General features: G+C 35.5%; 4 protein-coding genes and 1 pseudogene across 4 annotated transcripts; 3 read left to right on the forward strand and 2 right to left on the reverse strand.

Annotated features, from left to right (window-relative positions):
* The first annotated feature begins 1,675 nt into the window (after positions 1-1,675).
* Positions 1,676-3,242, forward strand: LOC106421869 (zinc finger protein 1-like). Its single transcript, XM_013862709.3, has one exon. The coding sequence runs from the start codon at positions 2,489-2,491 to the stop codon at positions 3,170-3,172; it is 684 nt and encodes a 227-aa protein (XP_013718163.2). The 5' UTR covers positions 1,676-2,488; the 3' UTR covers positions 3,173-3,242.
* Positions 3,243-9,395: 6,153 nt separating this feature from the next.
* On the reverse strand, positions 9,396-11,617 carry LOC106411576 (DCN1-like protein 4). Its single transcript, XM_048755834.1, has 10 exons — positions 11,455-11,617; positions 11,247-11,331; positions 11,063-11,153; positions 10,887-10,961; positions 10,726-10,762; positions 10,485-10,568; positions 10,309-10,369; positions 10,082-10,188; positions 9,927-9,992; positions 9,396-9,827 (listed from the first exon to the last, which is right to left on the reverse strand). Exons 2-10 carry the CDS (start codon positions 11,329-11,331, stop codon positions 9,732-9,734), a joined length of 702 nt encoding a protein of 233 aa, XP_048611791.1. The 5' UTR covers positions 11,455-11,617; the 3' UTR covers positions 9,396-9,731.
* A 998-nt stretch (positions 11,618-12,615) lies between these two features.
* Positions 12,616-17,066, reverse strand: LOC106396734 (annotated as a pseudogene).
* A 111-nt stretch (positions 17,067-17,177) lies between these two features.
* LOC106396744 (protein RAE1) lies at positions 17,178-20,083 on the forward strand. Its single transcript, XM_013837222.3, has 11 exons — positions 17,178-17,417; positions 17,677-17,763; positions 17,844-17,921; positions 18,017-18,210; positions 18,307-18,448; positions 18,671-18,751; positions 18,993-19,121; positions 19,213-19,290; positions 19,390-19,461; positions 19,606-19,686; positions 19,791-20,083. The coding sequence occupies exons 1-11, from the start codon at positions 17,367-17,369 to the stop codon at positions 19,836-19,838; spliced, it is 1,041 nt and encodes a 346-aa protein (XP_013692676.1). The 5' UTR covers positions 17,178-17,366; the 3' UTR covers positions 19,839-20,083.
* Positions 20,084-21,000: 917 nt separating this feature from the next.
* Positions 21,001-21,907, forward strand: LOC111202871 (ATPase 9, plasma membrane-type-like). Its single transcript, XM_048755852.1, has one exon. The coding sequence runs from the start codon at positions 21,322-21,324 to the stop codon at positions 21,847-21,849; it is 528 nt and encodes a 175-aa protein (XP_048611809.1). The 5' UTR covers positions 21,001-21,321; the 3' UTR covers positions 21,850-21,907.
* The last annotated feature ends 3,760 nt before the right edge of the window (positions 21,908-25,667 follow it).

The following is a 25,667-nucleotide window of genomic DNA, read 5'->3' on the forward strand; positions in this document are numbered from 1 at the left end:
AAAAATGACTTAGTCTCAAGCAAGTGACTAAATCTCAATGTTTAAATCTACTCAGAATTTGGCAACGGCGCCAATTTGATGTTAGGAGTTTTCAAGGCTCCTAAGACAAATGTTGTAGTATAAAAGATTGTCGAACCAGTTCTGAGGGATATCAAAGCACTGAGAATGCAAGTACTCACTTAATCTAAGTGCAACCAATGATTTAGATGAGTTTTAAACTACTACTAATACTAGAAAGCAATAACAGAATGATATTTTCTTGACTAAGGGAAAAGAGAACTCATGGGCATAGGGATTAGACCTTGGGTGATCAAGTATCGAACTAAGGATGGCAAATGATCAATCAAACTATCAACCTTAAGCCTAGACACAATTCTAAGCAAGCTCTATGTCTAGATGAATGCTCATTTGCTAACATATCTCAAACATCAAATGTCTTTGGTTGAATAATATGAAAGCAATCATTACTAACAAGTCTATTAGCTATCTTAGCATCTTTAACAACAAATGTCTTTGGCAAAGTATACTAAAAGCCTAGGAGAGTTGTCTCAGGCATTTCATCAAACACCTTTTGGGTGGGAAATGTCTATTGATCAACTTTTGAGTGGCCAACTCAGAAGATGCATTATGAATACTCTACTAGCAAGGAACAAGAATGATCTACACTAAAACATCCTTGAACTAACCTAATCACCCTTGATCTCCCTAACCCATGAATTCAAAAAGTGATTACTCACTAATCTCCATGATTCCTCTTAAATCCATATTGGATTTTAGATTAACCATGTAGAGAAATAGATAAGAAATCAACAAGAACACAAGATGAAAGCAATGAAATCTGAATCAAAAGAGGTTTTTTACTAGTTCTTCTCTAGAAAAGAGATTATCTTGCCTCCCATGGCTTACAAAGTACTTAACTTAGGTTTAGAAAGTGTAAAACATCAAAACAAATGACCAAAAGGCCCCTGAAATAACATAAAAATTGTCCAAGCAAAACACGCGGAGCGACCTAGCATAGTCGCTCCAGGAGGTCGCTCCCGGCGCGTTTTTTTGTGTCTCGACGCGTCAAAACACGAGTGACTTGAGCTGGTCGCTCTGGCTGGTCGCTCTGGCTGGGAGTGACTTGAGGTAGTCGCTCTGGACTGGTCGCTCTGGCTGGGAGCGACGTCGGTAGGTCGCTCTGAGAGGTCACTCTGCGATGCTCGACCAGGATGGATATGCCTCTAGTAAATTGATCATAACTCCTTCATTACATCTCCAAATGACTTGAAACCACTTCCATTAGAAAGCTAACTCAATTTGCTGTGTCTCCACAAAATCTTAGCAACAGAAGATTTCTATAAAGGCTCCATCCATGCTCATCTTTCACCCCCTTTTGGATCACAATGCTCCCAAACATCTCAAATCACTCCATGGCACACTCCAGCACCTAATAAGGACAATGAATGCAAAATGCAACCTAGACATGGCTAAATCCTAATCTATATGATGAAAATGCTCATGGATGAATGGATAAAACAATGTAAATATGCAAGATATCATATATAAAATCACACAATGACACACACATATATATATATATATATATTTTAATTTATTCACTCCCACGATTAAAAGAATAATGTCTAAACAAAACAAATACAACTCTTTTTGATGGATAAACCACAATTTCAGCTTAAACGAAAGACTGATTTAACAGTTTAGTTGACTTATACCAATGATGTATGGTTTTGTAAGTTAACGAGAACGCATATATAATCATAAACAATGATTAATGACATTTTTATGAGAGATGGATGTGTATGGTTTTTCTGTTTTGGACATTCAACCGAAACGGGAGAATCTATTAAAAAGAATTGAAACGAAAGGGATTGTCGGGGAGATTTAATTGGCTTCGTAATCCTTTTCCAGTGTGCTAAACTCACCTAACACTTAAAACAAATAAAGACAGCTTATTCGTTTAGGGTTTTGAATCAAACGTCTCACCTAAACCCTAAATAAATGGAACTACGTGCATACGGTTTAGATATGTTTCATAATTCAAAAAAAAAAAAATTATGATGAAAAAACGATAATTAAGAAATTTACATAAAAAAACTAGGTGAGGACAAAGACAAACTCATTTGATTAAGATATGGCTACTTATAGCATTTATTACAATTAATAGGTATAACATGAAATCATGAACATTCATTATTCATGTCCCTAATAAATCAATAATTCAGATTATTACAACATACTCTTTCAAGTGTCCACTACTATACAATTACATGTGTGGGCTCTGTAGCTCTAGGTCAGATTGCACACATCAAAAGTGTCTTTTTTTCTTCAAACACCATTCAATTATTTTAAAGGTCACATGTCTGGCCAATTCCATAAATAGAACACACACTTTCACTTCCCACGACCACATCACTTCACATCTATTTCCAAATTTTACTTTCTTTCTCTTTATATATTCTCTATAGGCTATATACACAAAATACACATGGATCCTTCCGTCAAAGAATATCAAGAAATGTTAAAAATCGAGAAACGAGGTCATCAAGATCTTGATTTAGGCTTGACCCTTTTCCGTGGTACGACTTCATCAGAGTTCAATCTCATCGATTCTTTTAAATCCAGCTCATCGTCGACTTCTCATCATCTTCACAATCATCAAGAACATTTGGAAGATCCGAGAGTGTTCTCATGCAACTATTGTCAAAGAAAGTTCTATAGCTCACAAGCACTAGGCGGTCACCAAAACGCTCATAAACGCGAACGCACCTTAGCCAAACGCGGGAAGTACTACAAGATGAGTCTCTCCTCCTCCCCTCCTTCCTCGGCGTTCGCGTTTGGACACGGTTCAGTCAGCAGATTCGCAAGCATGGCATCGTTACCGTTACATGGCTCGACTAGTAACAGATCAACGCTAGGGATTCAGGCTCATTCAACGATCCATAATCCCGTTTTAGGAAGACAAAGAGCGAGTTTAAGTCATGTTTTCAAACAGAACGTTCACCAGAGACCGGCCATCGGAAAGATGCTGCCAGAGAAATTTCACCTTGAAGTGGCCAGCAGTAATAACAGTAATTTTACTGCTCCTGAGTTGGAGAGGATTGGATATTTCAAGAACAAGCAAGAAGATCATAACCAGTTTAGCAAGATTGACTTGACTCTTAAGCTATAATCTCTTATTGTCATCGTCTTTTAGTCTTTATTACTGTAACTTTCAATTATATAAATATCTTTTGATGCTTATCTTTGCTTGATACAATGATTGACTGCAGAATGTGTAAAGAGTTTCATTAACTAAGCTATACCTTTTCCATGATATCTTGTTTTGTAGTTTAATAACTGAGGTCTCTTTTAATATATGCAGTACAATACTCAAAGCTTTTATTAAATTAAATTACTATGTTAGGTATTGGACATATATTATTAGGATGATTCAAATGAGAGAACTGCAAAAGTATTTGTGGAGTAGAGTTGATAAAAGAAACAAAACATGTCCTACGTTATACGCATTATTGCCCACTAAACTGTCGCCGATCAATTAGGCGTGAACTGACTTTAGTCAATCAATAAGAATAATATATATGTATTCTATATAGTATATATAAAAGATGATAGTCTAGTGGTGATAGTCTAGTGGTGGATTTTCTTCATCATATGACAAAATAAATTGGCATAAGCAAGAATTTACATTTTTAAGAACAAAATCTAGAGTGGATACAATGTGATTATCGAAGAGAGGTCCTACATGTAGTTAAAAGAAACAGACATTAATCTACAAGTGAAGAGTTCGTCAGAGGTTGTGTTGTTTTCATCGCCATGTGACTATTAAAGTTAAATTCCGATGGTCCTTTTTAATCTAATCTTGTCATGTCGCTACTATTATTTCACAATTTAATCACATTACAAAAAATAAAAAAAATATTATAATCGATTACCAACTCAGAAAATAATAATCTGCATTATTGCATATATATTTTGTAATAATTACATATGTTAATTGACATTTCACAACTTATATAGCTTTTGGAATGATATATAACCATGTGGGTGAGAGGGATCTATTAGTGAAAATGAATTATTATCTTGGATGTACTGAATTATATAACCCAAAGAATCTGTGAAGTTTGCTTTGGATGGGGTCCGTATCAAGTTGATGTTTACACTAAAGTTATAATTATGCTAATCATTGCAATTAACAATCAACTAGATATTGACCCGTCCTCGAAAGGACGGGTATATGTTTTGTTTTTAAAATTTATGTCTAATATAATTTATATGTTTGTGTGTTTGTATAATTATATTTTAGTATGATATGAATTTAATAGAATAGATTATTTTTGTAAGTATATTAAATAAATCAAGTTTCATATGTACTTGTGTCTTTCCTTGTATCATATATGTATTTGTTTATAATCATATTTATGATTTTTTATCTGTGATCATATTATAAACTACATGTAAGGGTAAGAGTTCGGGTTCGATTCCGACTATTCAGATAATGGTCTTTAGATAAGAGATTAAAACCTATTTGGATATTTATAAATTTTAGTTTGGATTCAGTTTGGATCATTACGGGTTCAGTTCAAATACGGGTACTCATTTAAATTATGTCAAAATATAGACATACAAATATACCCGTCCTTTAAATTATGTAAAAATATTTTTGTTTTAATTTTTTGAAAATTTTAGTTTTTATAGTTGTATTTTTGTAATCATATTATATTTAATTAATATATTTTTGGTAGTTAAATTAATGTTAAACATAATATGATTACAAAAAAAACACAAATTTTAAAATTAAATTTTAAAAAAAAATTAAAACAAAAATATACCCGCTAAAATCTAGTGCTTTTTAAAATAACCTGTAAAAAGTTCTAATCACAAATTTTTGCATGTTTGATGTAAACTTAATAAAATTCTAAGGTTATTGTTTATTAGTATAATTTTTATTGCAAGTTAATTTTCTTTCTAATAAAATGCTAAAATAAAAATAAATATAGTTTACTCTTCTTTAGATGACATCGTATTGGGTATCTTCATCGTTTGAAATAGTTTTTACTGGGTAGTTTTTTTTTTGATGAAATGATATGGCATTAATTGTATTAAAAATGACGTGGCTATAGAAAACTATTACATAAGAACGAAAGCTATGGAATTAAAGTAACTCAGCAGTTTTAGCTATATAAAAAGTGGGTCCCGATTATTTAGGAGTTTATAGTGGAAGTTATTTAGCGTACAAAGTAATTAGTGTTAATTGTGTTTTAATAATATTGATATATGAAAATAATTGTTGGACACTATTTTTATCAATAGATCACACTGCTGTTTTAATAGATTAGATTTATAAATTGAATAACTTATTAAAATCCCGTTAAACTAAATGAGTTTATATGAATATTTATTTCTATTAAAAGTTCACTTATAAAAATTAAATGTCATTAATAACCCGTTCCACCACTAATTAATATTAATATAGTTAACTTTTTCTGTTTGAAAAAATATTAGTTAACTTTATGAGTTAACTTTTAAAGTTTCATTTTATAGTAAACAAACTTAAAAAATATATTTCCACCGGTTTATATATATATATTTAATATTATATATATTCAAAAATATTTAATATTTCTTATAATATATTTCTTAAGTTTCAGATAAATGTAGTTATATATTAAGTTAAGAAAGAGGTTTTTTAATATATACAGTATAATCTTGGTCTGTTGGAAGCTTGGGCCATTTTACACTCTTGTATTCGATAGATATATTTATGTAGTGTGTATTTTTTTTTTTTGAGTGGCATATTTGTAAATATTTCCACCTTCCCTAAGAATATTTTAGAATTCTCTGCAACATTTCAATGGCAACCATACTTTCATAATCGATCAACTTTTAAGTTTTTCTTGTTGTTTATGCCTTAAACTTGTAATCCATTACAAAATATCTGATTTCAACCTTTTAAAATGCAAAAAGTCAGGTACTTTAAATTTTCTGATTTCTTGTCCGATTATGACAAATCAACACAGTGAACCACCATGAAACGTATAATCGCCAGAGAATCGATCACCATGGACGCGTTTTGATCAGGTCTAAAATCTAAATCAATGAATCCGATATTGTTGTGATTGAAGAAACGTAACTGATTGTTATAGACAAAAAACGTGATTAGTTATTTAATATAAGCAGTTATAAAATAATCAGTTTTTTGGAAAAATAATAATTGGACTCTACTTTTATCAATGGGTCACACTGCTGTTTTAATAGAATAGACTAGATTTTGACCCGCGCTTTCAAAGCGCGGGATTGTTTTCGAAACATTCTAAATTTATTTGATATAAATTTGTATTTTAATTGTATCTACACTTAAATATTACAAATAGAACATTATATTCAATGTTTTGAAACCCGACCCGATCCGCAGTAAAATTGGTAAATTCGGTGGTTCATATGTAATCCATTTTAGTTTTCAAAAAAAAAATTGTTATTTAAAAATTCTATAAAACCCGTAATAACCGCTAAAACCCGAGATCTGGTTATCGGTTGAGTTGGTAGATGATCCAATATGTAATTCGGTTTGATTTATTATTATATTTAGAGTATTGTAATATATATTCATGAATGTTCAGATGAATAGTGAATATATTATGAAAGTGATATTCCAATTTAAATACAATTTTAGTCCAACTAAAATTTCATCTTGTTAATGGATCAATATTTGAGAGGATGCATACTAAAAATGAAATAGATTTGAGCATCAATAATGTGTATACGTCTATTACAAATTAATGATTGACGTTTGCAAAATAAAATTGTTTATTTATTTAGTTAGTTTACTTTTGTTATTCACATGTTATTAGATATTTTTTAATGTTTTGTCTATGGCTTATTTTAAATTTAAAATTTAATTTCATTATTTGCATTAGAAATGTAAATATTTATTATTTTTTTTATATATATATTTTTATTATATTTAATTCTTAATTTTTATAATTTATATATATATATATAATTATATTTTTAAATAATTATAATATTAACCCTTACTCTCTAGCATCGATTCATGTTAATGTAATATTTTATGATATATTTGGAGTAATATATAGTTGTATATATACAAATGAATAGATATATATATAAATATATAAGTATTTATTACATTAGTAACTAAAATATAATTGATTAGTTATTTAAATTTTGTATTAATATAAATTAAATTCATTAGTTTAAAAAATAACAGATTAGTTAGTTAGTTCCTTAATTTTAGGTATGATGTATATTTAATAATCAAATTAGATATGAATAGAAATAATAGGAAATATAATTAAATGTAATGGTTCAACCTAGACTATTTGTAAGTAGATAAAAATTGCTTCTGTTTTAATAGTATTGATATTTTTCACAATCAAGATGTTAACGATGCGGAAATCATGTTGTTATGCACCATTATTACTTCACTAATCCCTCACATTATCCTACAACGTCACATCGATTAAGATTTCTATGTAGATACCAAAGTCATGTATCACAGTGGAAAAAGATCCAATATTCTCCAGACAAGGATATATTATCATATCCTCACTACGCAAGCTTATTAGATGCTAAATTACCCTTTTTACATATGATTATTTTCATCATAAACTAATGTCAGTAATTATTCACCACAAAGAGAGATAAGTAGCCTAACAAATAAAAAAAAATATCCACATTATAATTACGATTGTTTTTCATCATCATAATAATAAAATGAATTCAGCTGGCTTGTCCCTTTTAACTTCTGGTGTTTCACAGTAAATCCACACTAGGGAATAAAAAAAAGAGTAAAGAAGTCATTAAATCATGGAGTTGCTCCTCTGTTAAGGAACACTAAGAATTGGTTTGGAAGTCACCAAGTCTGTCTGACAGAAGTATTAGCTAGCAAGTTCCCTAAGGGGAAAAGGAAAATTACCCCGAGAAGTCATCATTCTACAAGCTTAACTTTCTAAAGCACTTTTAATCTCTTCATTTCTGGTAAGAAACAGTGCAAACAAGCAGTCATACCCACATACTAAAGAACGAGACACAACATATCTGGAATGTTGTACATGTGACTGTCTATGCTCGTAATTATGCACCAAGGAGTCGTTTTTACACAATCTCCGAGCTAAAAAACAAGTCAAGGGTAAACTTTTGTATATTGAAACTGATTTGCTACGTAGCTTGAATACTTCGTTTCTGCATCGGTAAAATGTGGAATGTTAGTGGCAGTTCTATGTTCCATCACTTGTGTTTGTTAAACTCTTGCTTTGTTTTTCTTGTAGAGTTGACAACTATCTTGGTATTCTACGCGGGGCCAATTTGGAAGAGACTTCCATGCATGATATATCATGATTATATTTCCAACAGGTGGATCTCCACTTTCAGGTATGTTCTTCCAGCAGTTTGTATTATCATTATTTCTATGGTCGTTGATACAATCATTTTCAACACTTAGAAACGAAAAGTGAACATTCTAAGTCAATTAAAAAGAAAATGGGGTAATCTTCAAGACAAAAAAAAGTTGAGACAAAGATAAAGGAATATTAAGCTTTATATTGGACCCCATAATATACTGAATTATTAAAGCAGCATACCGCCAATGTTAATTTATAAACCACAGAATATAAGCGATTCGTGCAGTAACGCCTGAGACTTATGATAGGTACTTAATTCGTTTATGAAAAAAAAATCATAACAAGCGAGGATAAAATAATTTTTTTACAAAATTATTAGTTTGCAAATATAGCAGAGCAGAATATTTGAATATAGATCTCATATATAAGTTTGCAAATAATATATATATATATATATATATATATATATATATATATATATATATATCCCCTAAACTATATTTGAGAAGTGATTTATATATGTGTGTCATCACTACATTAACTTTCACAAAAAATGATGACATGGCTTAAAAGAAATATGACATGACATAAATCTAATTGTGACATGTAAAATTTACTATATTTAGATTTATGTTTTTGGTAAGATTTCTTAAATATAATAATGATAAATTTCTATATATGGATTTATATTTTTGGAAAAGTTTCATAATATAGTAATAACTAATAAATTTTATATCAAAAATATTTTTTCTCAGTACATATTCATTTTGGTAAGATTTTATGATACCTAATAACTTTTTTATATCTATTAAAATAATATGTTTTTATATATAAATAATAATTACGAATATTTAAATTTTACATCAATATATGAATCATATTTTAATTATTAAAATAAGTGTAGTTTAAAATATATTTTATCAACGTATATAAGTTATTTTTATTTAATGTATATATTATTAGAAATAATTTATATATTTACAAATAGACATATTTAAAAATGGTAATTAAATAAAGAATAATATAATAAAGTAACTTTATAAATTTCAATTATTTTTATCAAAAGTTAAGTAATGCAAAATTAAAGGGTCAAAGTAAACTTGAATAAATCAAAGTAAAAACAATTACATTATGGTTTTATTTTTTAAACTAATAAAAGTAAAATATAAAAATAGAAAATTTTATTTATATATAACATTTTAAAATATTTTATATCTGCACATGGCGCAGGAAAACTCCTAGTATATATATATATATATAACATTCTGTTCATCAATGATAACAATAATCAAATTTGAAGTTATTGTGAAAAAATGGAGGCTGTTTGAAGCTAGAGAGACTAAAACAGTTTGACAAATATGGAAACTATCATGCTTGTTTTTCGCGCATCCACTCAAAAAAATTGTCTAGAATCAGTGGCCACGCAAGTTCTAGACTGTAGTTGGTCATGTCCGGGAAACTTATCTGTAATGTTTAAAAAAAAATCACATTAGATGCAAATAACGTTTGGTTAAAGAGGATGGCCATGGAGGAGGAGGAAATATGGAAATATATGGAAAGTACCTCATTGCAGAATCTATAAAAACCCATCCATTGGTCCATAGTGATGACTTTGTAATCATTCTGGATCTATTCACAATGAGATGATACCATTTACAAGTGCCAAACACTTTGAAGAAGATGTTTTGAAGACAAAAAAAAAAATAGTGGAGTCAAACCTTTAGGTAGTCGACAAAGTGATCAACCTGGTCACGGAATGTTGATCCTAAGACCAAATCTAGGAGTTGACAAATAGTCTCAATGTCTATGCAATTTTGTCTTTCATCTGGATGGATTATAATAATAATATAATGTTATTATGTTTATGTTAAAGGTCACACAAGCAAACAAAACGAAAAACACAAATCATATAATGTCATGCTCATGATGGAGTAGATGATTTCACCTGTCAAACAATAACGAAAGGCATAAGCATAGAAGTCTGCAAAATGCAATGGCTTTCTGACCTGAAATAACGTAGAAACATTAACGCAAGGATATATATATATAGAACATGCTATTAATCAATATGAAAAAAAAAATTAAAAAAAAAAAATATATATATATATATATATATCAAACCTCTTTCTCGAGCTCAGGAAGGGCTTTCTTCAATTTTTTGATAGTGTCAACCTTTAACGTCTTGAGTGCTCTTCTCCATTCAGCCTATTATAGGTGTCAAGCGAGTAAATTAAGATCATACAAACAAAAGTAAAACCAAGAACCTAATTTTAAATATAAAGGTCAAGGGTTTGATGGAATCATGTGAATCCATATATATACATATATATATATATTGTAAAGGGGAGAACAATGCTATTACCTTTGTGAAGTAACCTTGTCTTTCAGCCTTCATTTTCCTGCAAGGAACGAGTTTAAAAAACTAAGGTATTAAGGTTATGCACTTGTGCTCGGAACCAAGAGTTACATATATATAAATATAATAGAAGAAAATTAATAAATATTGGTGGATTGATTGGTTACCAAGCTAGCATCAAGATCTTGATATCAGTATGAGAAACTTTCAATTTTGAGCAAAGTTTCTCAATTCCTTCTGGACTGTTTGGTGCAATAATTAAGAAGAAAAGTGTTAGAACCTTGTTCGTAAACTGAGTTGCATTATAAATACCAAGAAGAGGAATCTGATCTTGTGTGCTTACTCAATGACACCAGAAGATGTATTGGCATACTTATTAAACAACTTATATTTTTCATCATTCTCTTTGGACGACTTTTTAGTTTTACTCGAAGCTGTACCAAACACACAAAGATTGTTGACTTACTTGCTAGATTCAACCGAGTTCAAACTTGACTATGACATAAACCCTTATGTTCTTGTTATACCTGAGGGAACAGGATCCGTGTCTGAAGAGGTAACTGTATAAGGTTTACTCCGTTTCTTCGTCGGCTTGGATGCAGTACGAGGCATCTAAACCGCAACCAAAGTGCACTTTATTTGAGACTTCAGAACAGTAAATATATAAATATATAAAAAAAAAAAAAAGTAAATATATAAATATAAACTACATATAGAGTGTATTTGATTAATTACTTTATCAGCGGGGACAAGGCGATTTCTACCAGGAAAAGAGCGACGGGAAGTTTTTTTCAATAGAAAAAGAGAGTAGTAGCTTATGTCAAGGAAGGGCAAAGCAATAGAAAAAGAGAGTAGTAGCTTATGTCGAGTTCTCTTCTCTTGGTCTTCTTCTTTTCTTTTCTTTTTTTTTTTTCTCTTGGTCTTTTTATATGTATATATGATTTTATACAATTTTTCTTTTAACGAGATAAACTAATATTTTCCTAAAGTTTTTTTTTAAAACTAATATTTTCCTTTTTCTTTTTGATAAAAATCCTTTCCTTTGTCAGTTTACCTTTTTTCTTTTTGATAAAAATCCTTTCCTTTGTCAGTTTACCTTTTTTCTTTTTAATATCAGTTTACCAATTTTCTAAATAGTGTATTTTAATCAGATATCTCTAAATTTGTGTTATCTCAAATAATTTTCTTTTATAATCTACTTTCTAACGAAGAAAAATTCTACATTTAAAAACAATACCGAAGCAGACGTGACTGCTGCTAAGATTCACGAAGATGCTAGACAGTGGTTTGAGGTGCATCAATCGGATAGGAATGGGATAAGAGCAACTTCAGTTTTGTGCAAAGGGAAGAAGAAGTGGCGACCCGATACTCTGAAATGTAATATTGGTGTTTCTTGGTCCGGTGGTAAGAATGTAACGCCCGACTATCCATGGTGGATCATTTACGCGTCGTTCATTTGGTCTGTGGACTCCATCCCATTTAACGGTGCAAGGTTCGATAAATTTTGTTTACTAATTTTGCAATCATACGATTTCTTTTTTGTTTTGGCCTCTCACTCGCACGGTATCGCGAATCACTTTCCGAATCATCCATTTTTTTACTATTTTAACCCAAACACACTTAACTCTAGAGTTTTAAACAGATGTATGACAAAAAAAATCAACTTTAGTAACCTAGATAGTCAAATTAATTTTTTTAAGTTTTTTCATATACCACAAACCGGAAGACTGTACGGCGTCACACAGATTACATAAGGTGATGTTGGAAATAGAAGCGCCGGAGTTGGTGGGAGTGATTACACTGAAACTCCAATATCTTTAATCTTAGCTTTTCTCGATTCTGTTATGGATTGCAATTTATGATATTGGAGTTTTCACGTGAAAAAAAAAAATCGAGAAGTCTACATTTTTTTCAGTTCTCTAAGAAAAGACTTTCCCTTTTACATCTATTTTTTTTACCTGATAGTGTAACAATAATATTTATAAGATTTGGGAATTTTCTAAAACAACATGACAAAATCAAAACCATTCACGCTTCTAAACAGATGACAAAGCCAACCGAATCTCTTCCACTGACCAGAGTAAACACAAAGACCCTCCTCCTCCTCCTCAAAGAGTAATAAGCAATGAATGGGTCACTAAGCTGATGTTTGGTGGCCTGTCTCTGAGAGATATAGAGAGAAGAGAGAGACAGCATCTTGCAGATGAGATGATCTTACATCTTCTGGTAATGGAGCTTTGAAGGCTGTCATAAAACAGCTTAGCTGAGAGTCTCTATCAGGATACACACTCAGACCTGATAGAAGCAACTCGCAGATTTCCTCTGCCATCTTTGTGTATGCGACTCTGCAGCCATACCAAGAGAGTTTGTACGTTAAGTGTAGTGTGTTGTAACCAAATTTAATAAAATGCTTTTGGTGAATCAATTTAGAATGCGTGTGAGATGTTTGACCCGTATCTGTCCACACAGCAAACTTGAGTTATGTAGTCATCAGAAGCCAACTGCCTTAGTTTAGGAGCAATTACTATGGATACCACCAAATTTAGAAGGATCCATCCAAAACTGCTCCATTATGTATTACTTTCTAGGTTATTAATATGTAAGACGAGGTCTACCTAGTAGGATCTTATACAATGCAGTGGAAAATATGAATGAACAAGGAACAAACAAGTGCATGCAAGTAGTGACTAGTTCTTAAGCTACTGGCAAGTGTGAGATATATGGAGTACGTACCTGGCTTCAACCGGTAATCTATCACCCCAAACAGCCAATGACTCGTTTAAACGACCGACAAAACTTCTGCACGACTCGTTTTTGCTCTCAGGGGAATCCTGCCGAAGCAAAAGTTGTGTTGTTCATGTCATGCATGTAATTCACACATCAAGAAAACGATCATCATCATTTCCATGAGCATAGGGAATTGAAAGCAATTTCGTTGAGTATCAGTACAAGATTTAAGCAGCTGCCTAACTAAAGTTTAAGCAATTTGAGAGCTCTACGAGTTGAATCTCAAATATAAAGATTATCACGACATAGACGTACCAGTTCTAGCATTGTATCAGCATCTTCTTCCAGTGAACTCTTTAGTAAATAAAATGACATGTAAATCCCAGCACCCAGGTCCCAATTTTCAATCTCAGACTTGCGGTCGTCCATTGAAGTAGCAATTCTCCATATTTCTGAGTGGTTAGCTGCATTTATTAAAGATAAAACAGATCAATCCAAACAGATCGTTCCTACACTGCACCGGAATCGTGTTCCAGTTGAGCAATTGGGTCTGCACCATAAGGAAATGAAGAAGCTTACCTGACAAAAACAATGAATGAGCAACTGATGTCATAAAAATGGAATGAGCTCTTTGCCAGTTAGCGCATTCGATAAAGTGGTCAAGATCCTTTACGAAATCTCCATGGTAATTGTAATAAACTGCCTGCAACAGAGGCAAAAACAAACAGCAATCAGCATATCAGTATAAGATGGAAAACGGTTTTGAATAGTGTGCTTACCAGAGCTTCGTGCATCCATTCAGAAGGGATACCCAAGTTCTTGATAAATTGCCGCTGTGATTCCACAGAACTCCAAGTTTCACAGAACTGAAACAGGATTTCCCGAATGACAGTGAAGTGTAGATATGGACGGTCTTTGCGGTAGGGCATGTGAAGAACAACGTAGATAGCCCAATGACAAAGGCCCTGAGAGAGAAGCTGTGCAACAAATCCCATATCGAGAGCATGGAGGTCATCTGAAGTGAAGGCTCCAACTGCTTCTAAGATTCCTCGCTGGTGCCAGATCATATGATAGTCAAGTGGGTCATCAGTTGAAGAGAAGGCACTGAACATAGTCTTCAGAAAACCAATTTTCCCTCTTCTCTGCTGTGCAAAAGCATAAGATAATACAACAGGTCAGAATGCTTGGTGTTGCTTACAATTCCATCTGCTGGTCCTTCATCAATATATATTGGGACTGGCCACGGAGCCTTTCCCTGATCTAGTAGGAGTTGGTAATTTCTGAAGATGACAGGCAAGGAACTGTCTGGAGCCAGATGATGCCACATCAGCAACCCTAGGAATCTCTTCCAGTCAATTGCAACATCTTGTAGTGCATCGTGGATGTTACCAGCAAGCAATTCGTAAAGCTTAATTCTATCCTTTTCAATGTAGTTAAAATCCAGCCCATTCCTTCCCCAAAGGTGAAGCTGCTGCATGATATCATCGCGGTTTACAGTTGATCCACCAACCTGGCTCAACAAACAAGCAAGTCTAACATCTCCCTTAGATATGGCAAGTTCCACAGCTGAATCAAGCTCTCGTCCCATTAGAAGAAAGAACAAGTGCTTAAGGTAGCCAGAACCATTTAGATCACTCACGTCTTCTTGTACACGGTGACTGACACATTCTTGGAGCCAGCAACTGAATTCTGCTCTTCGGATAAGTGGAAGAGCTTCTGTATCAACTTCCGCAGACTCTTCTTTGACATCTTGCATCATATCTTCCTCATTATCAGAAACTGCATAAGTACTCTGTCTCTCACAAAAGAGAACTTTTATGAGTTCCCACACCATGACCTGGTGAGTCAAAAAGAGCTTCGCAGAGGTGGACAACCCAGGAAACTCCAGCTGTTTCTCGATTATATCAATATAGTTTCGGCAGATATCTGAAAGAACCACACGATCAGTGACAACTTTCTGAAGTTTAAGACTAAAAGAGCCAAACCTGACTTCTTTTTCTTCTTCACGATACAATTCCTTGTGGAGACTTAAGGGAGTCTCAAATGCAGAGTCAATAAGTTCTTTCTGAACTTTTCCCTTTTTATCCCGAACCACCTTGTCAACTGCTATCTTATCTACATTGATCACAGAAGACAATACTCTCTGGGAACTAGAACTGCTTATTGGATTACCAGTGTGAAGAAGCACGCCATTTGGTCCCCAACCTGCACGGAACGACCTTCCCATGAATAATGCTGCATCTACAACATTGCGGGAATAGTTATCAGTTAATGGCGTCTCATGGCTGATGTCCAGCTCGAAACCTCCCATCTTCGACTTTCTGACTGCCAGGTTCTTATTTTGTTGGACCATCAGGATACTGCCTGGGGAGCTTTTATCATTCCCAGGGTTATACTCCAGCAAAGCAAGTGGCGTTTTCCGCACAACCGGTGGAGTATCTTGATGAGTATCTCTTTGAGAATGTTTCTGTGAAGTTCTTGCCCTTCGTTTAGTCAATGATGTCATGGGGAAAGAAGTTTGATCTCCAAACTCCTCACTTTCGTCAAGATCTTCCCTAGGAAACATCAGCATTCTCATTTCTTTCATCTTTCCAGGATCAAGTCCTAGATGCGCTGGAAGAGAATGAGAAAGCTCAGACTCAGAAGTTTCCATTTTGTCAACGTCAGCTACCACCATGTCACCATTCAGTCCCACATGATTCTCCAAACGTGGGGCATCATCCATAGTAATATCTTCTGCCTCATCATCACTCAACCCAAATCTGCTGAAATGAGGAACCAAAAACTTCCAGAAACCCATCTCAGGAACAAACGAGATGAAAGTTGCCCCTTGTCTTTCAGTAATCTGTTTTAATTTATAAGAAACATAGCCAGCCCGCTCTTCCCCACGAGCTATGTTAACGATCAGAATGACCTCAGCAGGCTTGTTAAGCCCCTCGCCAAAAGCAGGTTTGGAGCTCTCATCATCATAAACAACCACATCGTGCCTCTGAAACTTAACAACCTGATCCAGGTCCAAGTTTCTAACATCTGTACTTCCAAGAAACTTGATAAAACCGTAACCGATCCTCCCAATGGTGAAATCAGGAACCCGGCTGCAAAAACCAGGGGTTTCAATTTCTCGCTGGACCAGCTCGTTCATGGATGGCTTCAAGAAGTAGTCGGGTGAGTTCAAGGAAGGCAATGAATCTCTGATATCATTTCCATCAAAAAGGATCTTTCTGTGTGAGTCCAAACTTGTGGCCATCGTTGAAATCTCTGTCAAGAAAGAGTATAGGGAACTTAAGAGATGAGAGCTGATAAAAAAGGAAGCTCAATCAACCCTAAGCAATGCAAAGGACACTCCTTTGAAACTCAATGAATCAACTGACCAAGTCGATACAGTGAAAGAAGCCATGAATCGCTACAATCAATAGTCCAAAGAGTTACCTGGAGCTTGAAGAATAGAAAGAGACGCCGTGATTGACCACCAAGGTAGAGAGAGAGAGAGAGAGAGAGTCCACCGCTCACGGACGGTGGCGCTGAAGGACGGCGGCGACAGTCTAAAACCCTTCTTCTTCTATCTAAGACGCTGTAGAGAGGGAGGGAGGGAGGCCGAGCTCTCAAATTTTGTCAGATCTGCCTGCTTTGGTTAGGATCCGTGGATCCGTTTTCCTACCCGACCCGTTAAACACTAAATAAATATTGGGCCTAGGCCCAATACTAAGGCCCATTTACATTTTCCTTTTAATTTTTATTTATGAGTTCATCAGCGTCCGAACAACGCTTCGGCGGACGTCAATTAGACGCCAGGGCGGAGGATCTTTCTATATATAAACTCTTCTTTGTCTGGCTTTCTTTTTCCGACTCACTTCGTCTTCTGCTTTCCGGAAACGTCTAATCTCCCACGAACGTTCTCTCTCTCTCTCTCTCTAGGTAAAATGGCTACCTTTGGTGCGACGGCGAATACTAATCCTAACAAATCCTTTGAGGTAATTCTTCTGTGGCCGTTGTTTGATTTAGACTGAGAGATCGAAGAGCTTTCTCTTGGCTTAGGGGAGTGTGTAAACTAATGACCAAATTGGATTCTCACAAAGTTTGCTCCTTTCTTTATTGCTGCGAAAACCCTTTTTTAACTGTCTTGCTTTGTTGCTGTAACTCGTGTTCTTGAGACTTTTGTTTCTATTAAAGTTCCAATCTTTTTATACTTGTACTACAAATTTCACATAATGGTTTCTTTTTTTCGTGCAGGTTACTCCATCACCCGCAGATTCTATCTCCAGCTTAAGTTTTAGCCCAAGAGCCGATATTCTTGTCGCCACTTCTTGGGACAATCAGGTTTTATTCTTTCCCCTCCTTTCTTTGTTTCTCCTCTATTCGTATTCTAGTGTTTGAATTTGCTTCGTCTCTCGTTATAGGTGCGGTGTTGGGAAATATCCCGTAGTGGAGCCTCTCTAGCAAGTGCTCCTAAAGCATCTATATCTCATGATCAGCCGGTAATTTCTTGTTGCTTCCTATCTTTTTTTTCGTTATCTTGCTTTCCCTTTTACTTATAATCTCATGATTGTGTATATCTTTTCTTGTGTTTAAGGTCTTGTGCTCTGCTTGGAAAGATGATGGAACCACTGTCTTTAGTGGAGGTTGTGATAAGCAAGCCAAAATGTGGCCCTTGTTGTCCGGCGGTCAACCTGTTACTGTTGCTATGCACGATGCTCCTATTGTTGACATGGCCTGGATCCCTGGAATGAATCTCCTTGTTACTGGAAGCTGGGATAAAACATTGAGGTAAAGATTGATTTGTTAATGTCTATTACGAAATCAAACAAATGATAGAATTGCCTGACTGATAATAAAACGAATGTATGTTGGTTTCCTTTCCAGATATTGGGACACAAGGCAGCAAACTCCTGTGCATACCCAACAGCTTCCAGATAAATGCTATGCTTTGTCTGTGAAACACCCTCTGATGGTTGTCGGAACTGCAGATAGGAATCTTATTGTCTTCAACTTGCAAAATCCTCAGGTTTGTTTTCTGTTTTACGACTTTTGTGCGTGATCTCTGGGTGCTAACTAAGACTGCTGATCATCAAATAGATGATCAATTTAGCAACAGATGGATCAATTGAATATGCATGTATAGTCTATCCTACGAATAACTACTCTGGTGGCTCATGAAAGCGTTTCGACCATCTGATTTACTATTCCACTTGTGTATTGAACTTTTGATTAATTTGGTAAACTGCAGACTGAGTTCAAGAGAATCGTGTCACCACTGAAGTACCAGACGAGGTGTGTTACTGCCTTCCCTGATCAGCAAGGATTTTTGGTATGTCTTCTTATATTATCCTTTACGATTGTGGTTTGGTTAATTCGATGGCACAGGACATTGATCTCACGTGCTTGTAATTATACTAAACGTTATCCTTTTCAAGCTTGAGAAGTTTCTGTTGGTTATTCTAGTAACAAATTAAGTATAGTAGTGTTGGAAGTTGTTTCATCAGTCACATCTTATCTAGATCACAGAAACTGTCAAGTATATAACCAGATCCGATGCTCTCTCTATATAGGTTGGTTCAATTGAAGGGCGAGTTGGTGTCCATCATTTGGATGATTCTCAACAGAACAAGAACTTCACATTCAAATGCCACAGAGATGGGAATGAGATCTATTCTGTCAACGCTCTGAACTTCCACCCGGTAAGCTCTCTATGACTCAGTAGTCTTAAAGCTTCAGCACCATGAAAGTATATTGTACAGATGTTAATTGTTTGAGTTGTGTAATATGAAGGTACAAGGAACTTTTGCCACTGCTGGCTCAGATGGGGCTTTCAATTTCTGGGACAAGGATAGTAAACAAAGACTCAAGGTAATATCATGTTGCTTATGTGCTTTTCATTTAACTATTGTGTCTTCTATATAACATAATATCTAACTGTTGAGTGCATTGTTCACTGATGAATGTCAGGCCATGTCAAGGTGCAGTCAGCCAATTCCTTGCAGTTCGTTTAACCACGACGGGTCGATATATGCATATGCGGTATGTATGCTACATCTTCTTTGTTTTCACTTTATATGATGTTAAATCTGCAAAATCAAAAGTGTATTTTTATCATAATATAGAAATGACTTTGGAGAATATAGAGTAGAAAGTAATGTTCTTTTGAACATTTTTGTATTGTAGTCGTGCTATGACTGGAGCAAAGGTGCAGAGAATCACAACCCAGCAACTGCGAAAAGCAGCATCTTCTTGCACCTTCCACAGGTGTGTTTAGTGTGCAACTCTCAACTCATTAAATCTGCTTCATGTTTCCAAACATTAACCATTAGTAGTTAGTGTGTACTAATTTTGTATGGCTGAACTTGCAGGAAAGTGAGGTCAAGGCGAAGCCAAGAGTAACGACCGGCAGAAAATGAGATTAGCTAATTGCTTTCAGTGAGAGAGGATGTCTTCCTCCTTTATAATAAGTGGTGGATGATGCTTTTAGCTGTCTTGATATTGTTTTAATGTAGAGTCTTTCTTTCCCATCAAGTAAATTATCTTTCTGTCTTAGATGTTTCTCCTTTCGGCTCAGTTTGGAATTGTGTTTGTCTTAAGTACTACTACCCTCTGAAACATAATGAAACGCTTCTAGAACTCTTAATATATTAATTATTATCCAGTTATTAGGATTAAATGGACAACATTATACGCATATTGCATAGAATATACGCATGTTTTTTCTACGCATGTTACAAAAAAAAAAAAAAAAAAAATACGCATGTTTTTTCTTTTGTGAAAAAAAAAAACTATAATCCTTGAACGGAGAGAGCAAGAATAAAGTATCGAAATATGGTTATGGCTAGGGTTAATATAGCAAAAGAATACAGAGAGAGAGAGAAAAGAAAAACAAAAACAAAAACAAATGGGAGTTGATTAGTGGAAGCGGGAGTAAAGCGAAGGACCTGGACTTTGTCCCATTGCAAAAACCCCCGCTCCTTCACTACTACATAGGGGTGGACGTTCGGGTACCCGTTCGGGTTCGGATCGGGTATTTCAGATTTTCGGGTATTTCGGTATAGAGGTGTAGGACCCGTTCGGGTATTTCTATACTTCGGATCGGGTTCGGGTATTTTTAGTTCGGTTTCGGTTATTTTGGATCGGGTTCGGATATTTAGATTTTGAAAAAAAATTAAATTTTTCATTTCTTAAATTTCTTGTATTTAAGAATATAAATTTTACTTAACTTTTTTTTATTTTTAATAGATTAAATGGTTAATAGATTTGGACATAACATTTTAAAACTAAAAATGCATTAATTTAGTTATTGTTTTAAAATTTTGGATGTAACTTTTTGTTAATTTTTGAAATAAAAAAACTTGACATGCTTTTTAAGTGAGTACTAAATCATTTTTTTCGTAATTGCATGTATATCATATGAACTTAAAGTATGTGTAGTATTAATATAAATATTTTATATAAAATAAGAGATGTAAACTAAAAATATAAGGTTAATTATACATATGTTCGGTTATCTTCGGATATCCATTCGGGTTCGGATATTATCCATTCGGGTTCGGGTATCCAATCTCTCCTAATTCAATACCCGTTCGGGTATTTTGCTACTTCGGTTCGGATTTCGGTTCGGGTTTTTCGGATCGGGTTCGGGTGCCACTTCGGATATCGGATAAAGTGCCCACCCCTACTACTACAACTGCTAATCATCTTCACACTCTCTCTGATATAAAACACTTGCAAACTTCAGGCTCCACCTGCAAACAAGGAGAGTTAGAAGCTGTTGGTGTTCACACTTTCTCTGGCAAAGCTGCTCATTTAGTAGACAGCACAAACCAAGAATGCCATTTCCAACAAGTGCTGACTGCTATAGGAAACTTCTGCAACTGCTCCATCGCCATAGGTATGATCATTGGGATCGTTGTGATGTATTCTATTCAACACCGTGCTTATAGAAATGGTATAGACTATCTTCTTGTGCTTCTCATTGGAGGTATCTCTATTGCAATGCCAACTGTTCTCTCTGTCACAATGGCTATTGGATCTCACCATCTCTCTCAACAAGGAGCTATCACAAAGAGGATGACATCAATTGAAGAAATGGCTGGGATGGCTGTTTTGTGTAGTGACAAGATTGGAACTCTTACACTCAACAAGCTTACTGTTGACAAGAGTATGGTTGAGGTTTTTGTCAAAGATTTGGACAAGAAACAGTTTCTTGTGAATGCAGCAAGAGCCTCTAGAGTTAAGAATCAGGATGCTTGTATTGTAGGAATACTTGGAGATCCCAGAGAAGCAAGAGAAGGTATCACTGAAGTCCATTTCTTTCCTTTTAATCCTGTGGATAAGCGTACTGCTACCACTTACATTGATGCTAATGGAAACTGGCACCGCGTCAGCAAAGGCGCTCCAGAACAGGTAATAAATGCATAAACTTAAGTTCATCATCAGATATGCATGCACTAAGTGGTAGAGCTTGGGATACGTCATTGAGAACAAGGTGAGGTTAACAAGAACACTAGTCCTTCTGCAGTAGTACTGTTTCTAACTTTGTTCCTTTTGTTTTAGACCGCTTTCACTTTAAAGGAGACTATGGAAAGGGAGAGAGAGAAGAACAGTTGGTACAAGCTCAACGTACCTGATAGACATCTAATATCAGATGCTGACGTGGGAAAGGAATAGAGCAAACTCTCCGGATGGTTTGGCAGGTTTGCCGTTAGAAGAAGACTCACGATAGAGACTGAGATATAAATAGAGTTCTCCTTCTTCATTCGTTCTTTATGCTTTGATGTTGCTGTAGATTGACGCCATGAGTCATCTTGACCCGATCACCATGAGATCGGTGACGAAGGTGAAGCTCGCCATGAGAGCCTAGCCGGAGTCAAGCTCAAAGCTATTCGTTTATCATCTTGTAATCTCTGTTCTAGCTTGTACTTGGTGTTGGAGTGATCAATAAGAAGAGTCTGAGAGTTAGAGATATCTAAACTCTATCATTGGTGCGGTGATACTGGTTCGGATTCAACGCGGTGCTGCGATTGTGTGACGGAGCGGCGAAGACGAAGTGATCGGATCAAACTAAGTGGTGCGACAGAGTTGACGGAGCGGTGAAGCAATTTGATGGGAGAGTTCGTCCTCGATCAATAATACAATTTTGTTGGTGACGAGAGTTGATTCGTGATTTTACAAGCAATTGGTGTGTTGGTGAGCCGTTCGATTGCTGCGAGGTGACGGTGAGCTCGGATCGTGTGATTGCGACGGTGTACTCCGATCGATCAGACGCAACTGTGAAATCGGAGCGTGACGATGAGTTCTGAGAAAGTTACGGTTTTCAGTGGCGTTTCAGGTGATTTGCGGCCATGGATAGCATATATGGAGTTTGGATTCTCTCTCTTCAAAAATTTAGAGCTTGACAAGTTATCTTGGGCTAAGCTATTCATGGATGGTACAGCCAAAGAGTATGTTAAAAGGTTAGAGAGGATATCTCCTTTTAAGAGCTGGCATGAGATGAAATACGCTTTGTTGTTGGTGTTTGGGGAGAATGATGATCCTGATAAAGTTAGGTTGCAAATAGAATCTGAGCAGAAAATGAAGCGTTGGATGGATTATTATGATCGGAAGAAGAAACCATGGAGAAAGTCTGAAACGATCCAAGATGATGCGAAAATGAAGCTTACAATACATCATAACGTCAATTCTCTGGATATGAGTGGTTCTGCAGTAGAAGTGAATTTGGGAGAGGATGCAGGCTCAAACGAGAATTCTGTTGATGAGATGGAAGTAGAGCAGGAGACAAACTCATTACTTATGGAAGATTCTGAGGATAAAATTGTGACAGAAAATACAGAAATTGTGATTAAGAAGGGTTCACTTTCTGTATTTGATCACATAGCAGATTTTGGAAGTGAAGTAGGATCTACTGACCTTGTGGCGTTGAGTGATTCTTTTACACAGTACGAACCGCAGAAGCCAAATCCATCAGGTACAGAAGCAACTGAGGAGAAAATAGTTGACAAAATTGTAGAGATGTCTCAGACTCAGACAGATATGGTGCAGCAGATGACTTTATCATCGGTGGATGGATTGTCTGTGAGTCCTAGTGGTCGTCTTGTTAATAGTTGCTCGTCACCAGAATTGATGCTGAAGCAAGATTCATTTTCTATTGCTGTTCAAGAATCAAGTTCTGAGACTGTTCAAGCGGAAGAACCAAATAAGGAGATAGTGTTACCACCTGTGGTAGAAGTTACAGTGAGATTGGATGACTGTCTCGGCTGGAGTAGTTCTTCTCCAGAAATTTTACTCAATAAAGATTCATTTGGAGAGATTGACCACGAGATTGAGTTGCAAGACTCTGCTGATAATCTGGTGCTGAATGATTTGTCTGTGGAGAATGAATTGCAGGTGTCGAATTCATCTTCTATGGAAGAACTCGAGGAAAAATCTGGGGTGCAGGAGTCTTCTTTGAGGCATCCAAGCTGCTTCCTTGACCCTGTTTTGTCTATGAAGTTTAAAGCAACTGCAGAAAGGCCTCACTGTTGGTCAGAGTTTTTGAAGCCTGCAGTAGAGCATGCCTATGATGCGTATTATATTGCTCAGACTGAAGCAATGCTGCAGATGAATCAGCAGTGGACTGATGTATCAAGGCAAGGTCGTGGAAACCAACAGAAGTGCCGCAAAACTTGGAAATTCAAGTTTAAAAAAAGGAAGTTCTCGCAGAGAGTTCCAGGACAGCGTTTCAAATTCACAGAAAAGAAGTTTAAGCTCATGAGCAGAGTAGATATTGTGGGGGAAGAGACTATGAATACGAGATGGATGAAGGTTGCAGGTGTCTGGTTTGGGATTTGGAGGACGTTGATTAATGAGGCAGCTATACGGAATGTCAAATGGAACTGTTGTCTTTATTTGCTTGTCGTGGCATTCAACAATAAGAATTTGCAGGAAGGGGACAATGCAGTGTATAGGAGCAGACTGAGACACACACATACATCACGAGTGATATGTAAAATGAGATTGATTCAACCGGTCAAGGAACTGAAACAGTTTGCTTTAAAGGATGGCAAGTTTCAAGTGAAGCATAAATGGAGGTTTAAATCTGCTTCAGTTTGGTCAAATGGGTCTTCTCATGAATGTTTTTCTATCATGTTAATCAGTCCAAGCTTGTCGGCAAGCTTGTCTTTGAGGGATGGAGTATATACGAGAATAAGAGTGTGTGGGCTGATAGAGGTTGAGGTGATTTGGTGCGTTAGCCAACTGTGGGAAAAAGAAGTACGAATTACACATTATCTGTTACAAGTTGTGAAGCATCTACTGAATGATAAAAGATGCAAGTGGTGGATATACATCAAGAGTCAGTTACAACAAGTTCTCGTACAACAAAGGCATACGTGGAAGAAGTGTCCCAAGACATGGATGTTCAAATATAAAGCTAGAATAAAGCACACGCAAGCTCTGCCATTACATGTTTTGCTTAGTCTGTGGAGGTGTTCTTGCTTTGTTTGGCATCGCTGGAGAAGTAAGGATGATTCCACTTGTCCTTCTGAGATGGTTGGCGTATAAGAGTGGCAAAAAAAAAAATGTATAGAGATTGAAGCGGGAACGTTAAAGGCATATAGACTTTCTCAATGGAGCTGCACGTCAGTTTATGAATGCATAAGATGGTGGTTTCTTTTCATACAAGCTTGAGGGCAAGCTTGTTTTGGTTGAGGGGAGTATTGATAGACATCTAATATCAGATGCTGACGTGGGAAAGGAATAGAGCAAACTCTCCGGATGGTTTGGCAGGTTTGCCGTTAGAAGAAGACTCACGATAGAGACTGAGATATAAATAGAGTTCTCCTTCTTCATTCGTTCTTTATGCTTTGATGTTGCTGTAGATTGACGCCATGAGTCATCTTGACCCGATCACCATGAGATCGGTGACGAAGGTGAAGCTCGCCATGAGAGCCTAGCCGGAGTCAAGCTCAAAGCTATTCGTTTATCATCTTGTAATCTCTGTTCTAGCTTGTACTTGGTGTTGGAGTGATCAATAAGAAGAGTCTGAGAGTTAGAGATATCTAAACTCTATCAGTACCCTTCATGGATTGCAACCTGCTCAACCCTCAGAGATGTTCAACGACAAGAGCACTTATAGAGAACTTTCAGAGATAGCAGATCAAGCCAAGAGACGAGCTGAAGTTGCAGGGCAAGGCTCTAAGCAACTGATTAATCCATAACATTTCTGTTCCTAAGAATATGACCTTGGCATAATTATTCTC

The sequence above is a fragment of the Brassica napus genome, chromosome A2 (genome assembly GCF_020379485.1).
Source record: "Brassica napus cultivar Da-Ae chromosome A2, Da-Ae, whole genome shotgun sequence".
NCBI lineage: Eukaryota > Viridiplantae > Streptophyta > Magnoliopsida > Brassicales > Brassicaceae > Brassica > Brassica napus.

Excerpts from the sequence above, each read along its gene's own strand:
- LOC106421869 (XM_013862709.3), top strand. The coding sequence starts at position 2,489 with ATGGATCCTTCCGTCAAAGAATATCAAGAAATGTTAAAAATCGAGAAA.
- LOC106411576 (XM_048755834.1), bottom strand. The coding sequence starts at position 11,331 with ATGCCTCGTACTGCATCCAAGCCGACGAAGAAACGGAGTAAACCTTAT. Across the intron at positions 10,763-10,886 it reads AAGATCTTGATGCTAGCTTG|GAAAATGAAGGCTGAAAGAC; the intron begins GTAACCAATCAA and ends CGTTCCTTGCAG. Across the intron at positions 10,370-10,484 it reads TTCCTGAGCTCGAGAAAGAG|GTCAGAAAGCCATTGCATTT; the intron begins GTTTGATATATA and ends ACGTTATTTCAG.
- LOC106396744 (XM_013837222.3), top strand. The coding sequence starts at position 17,367 with ATGGCTACCTTTGGTGCGACGGCGAATACTAATCCTAACAAATCCTTT. Across the intron at positions 17,418-17,676 it reads ATCCTAACAAATCCTTTGAG|GTTACTCCATCACCCGCAGA; the intron begins GTAATTCTTCTG and ends TTTTTCGTGCAG. Across the intron at positions 18,211-18,306 it reads AGCTGGGATAAAACATTGAG|ATATTGGGACACAAGGCAGC; the intron begins GTAAAGATTGAT and ends TTTCCTTTCCAG.
- LOC111202871 (XM_048755852.1), top strand. The coding sequence starts at position 21,322 with ATGATCATTGGGATCGTTGTGATGTATTCTATTCAACACCGTGCTTAT.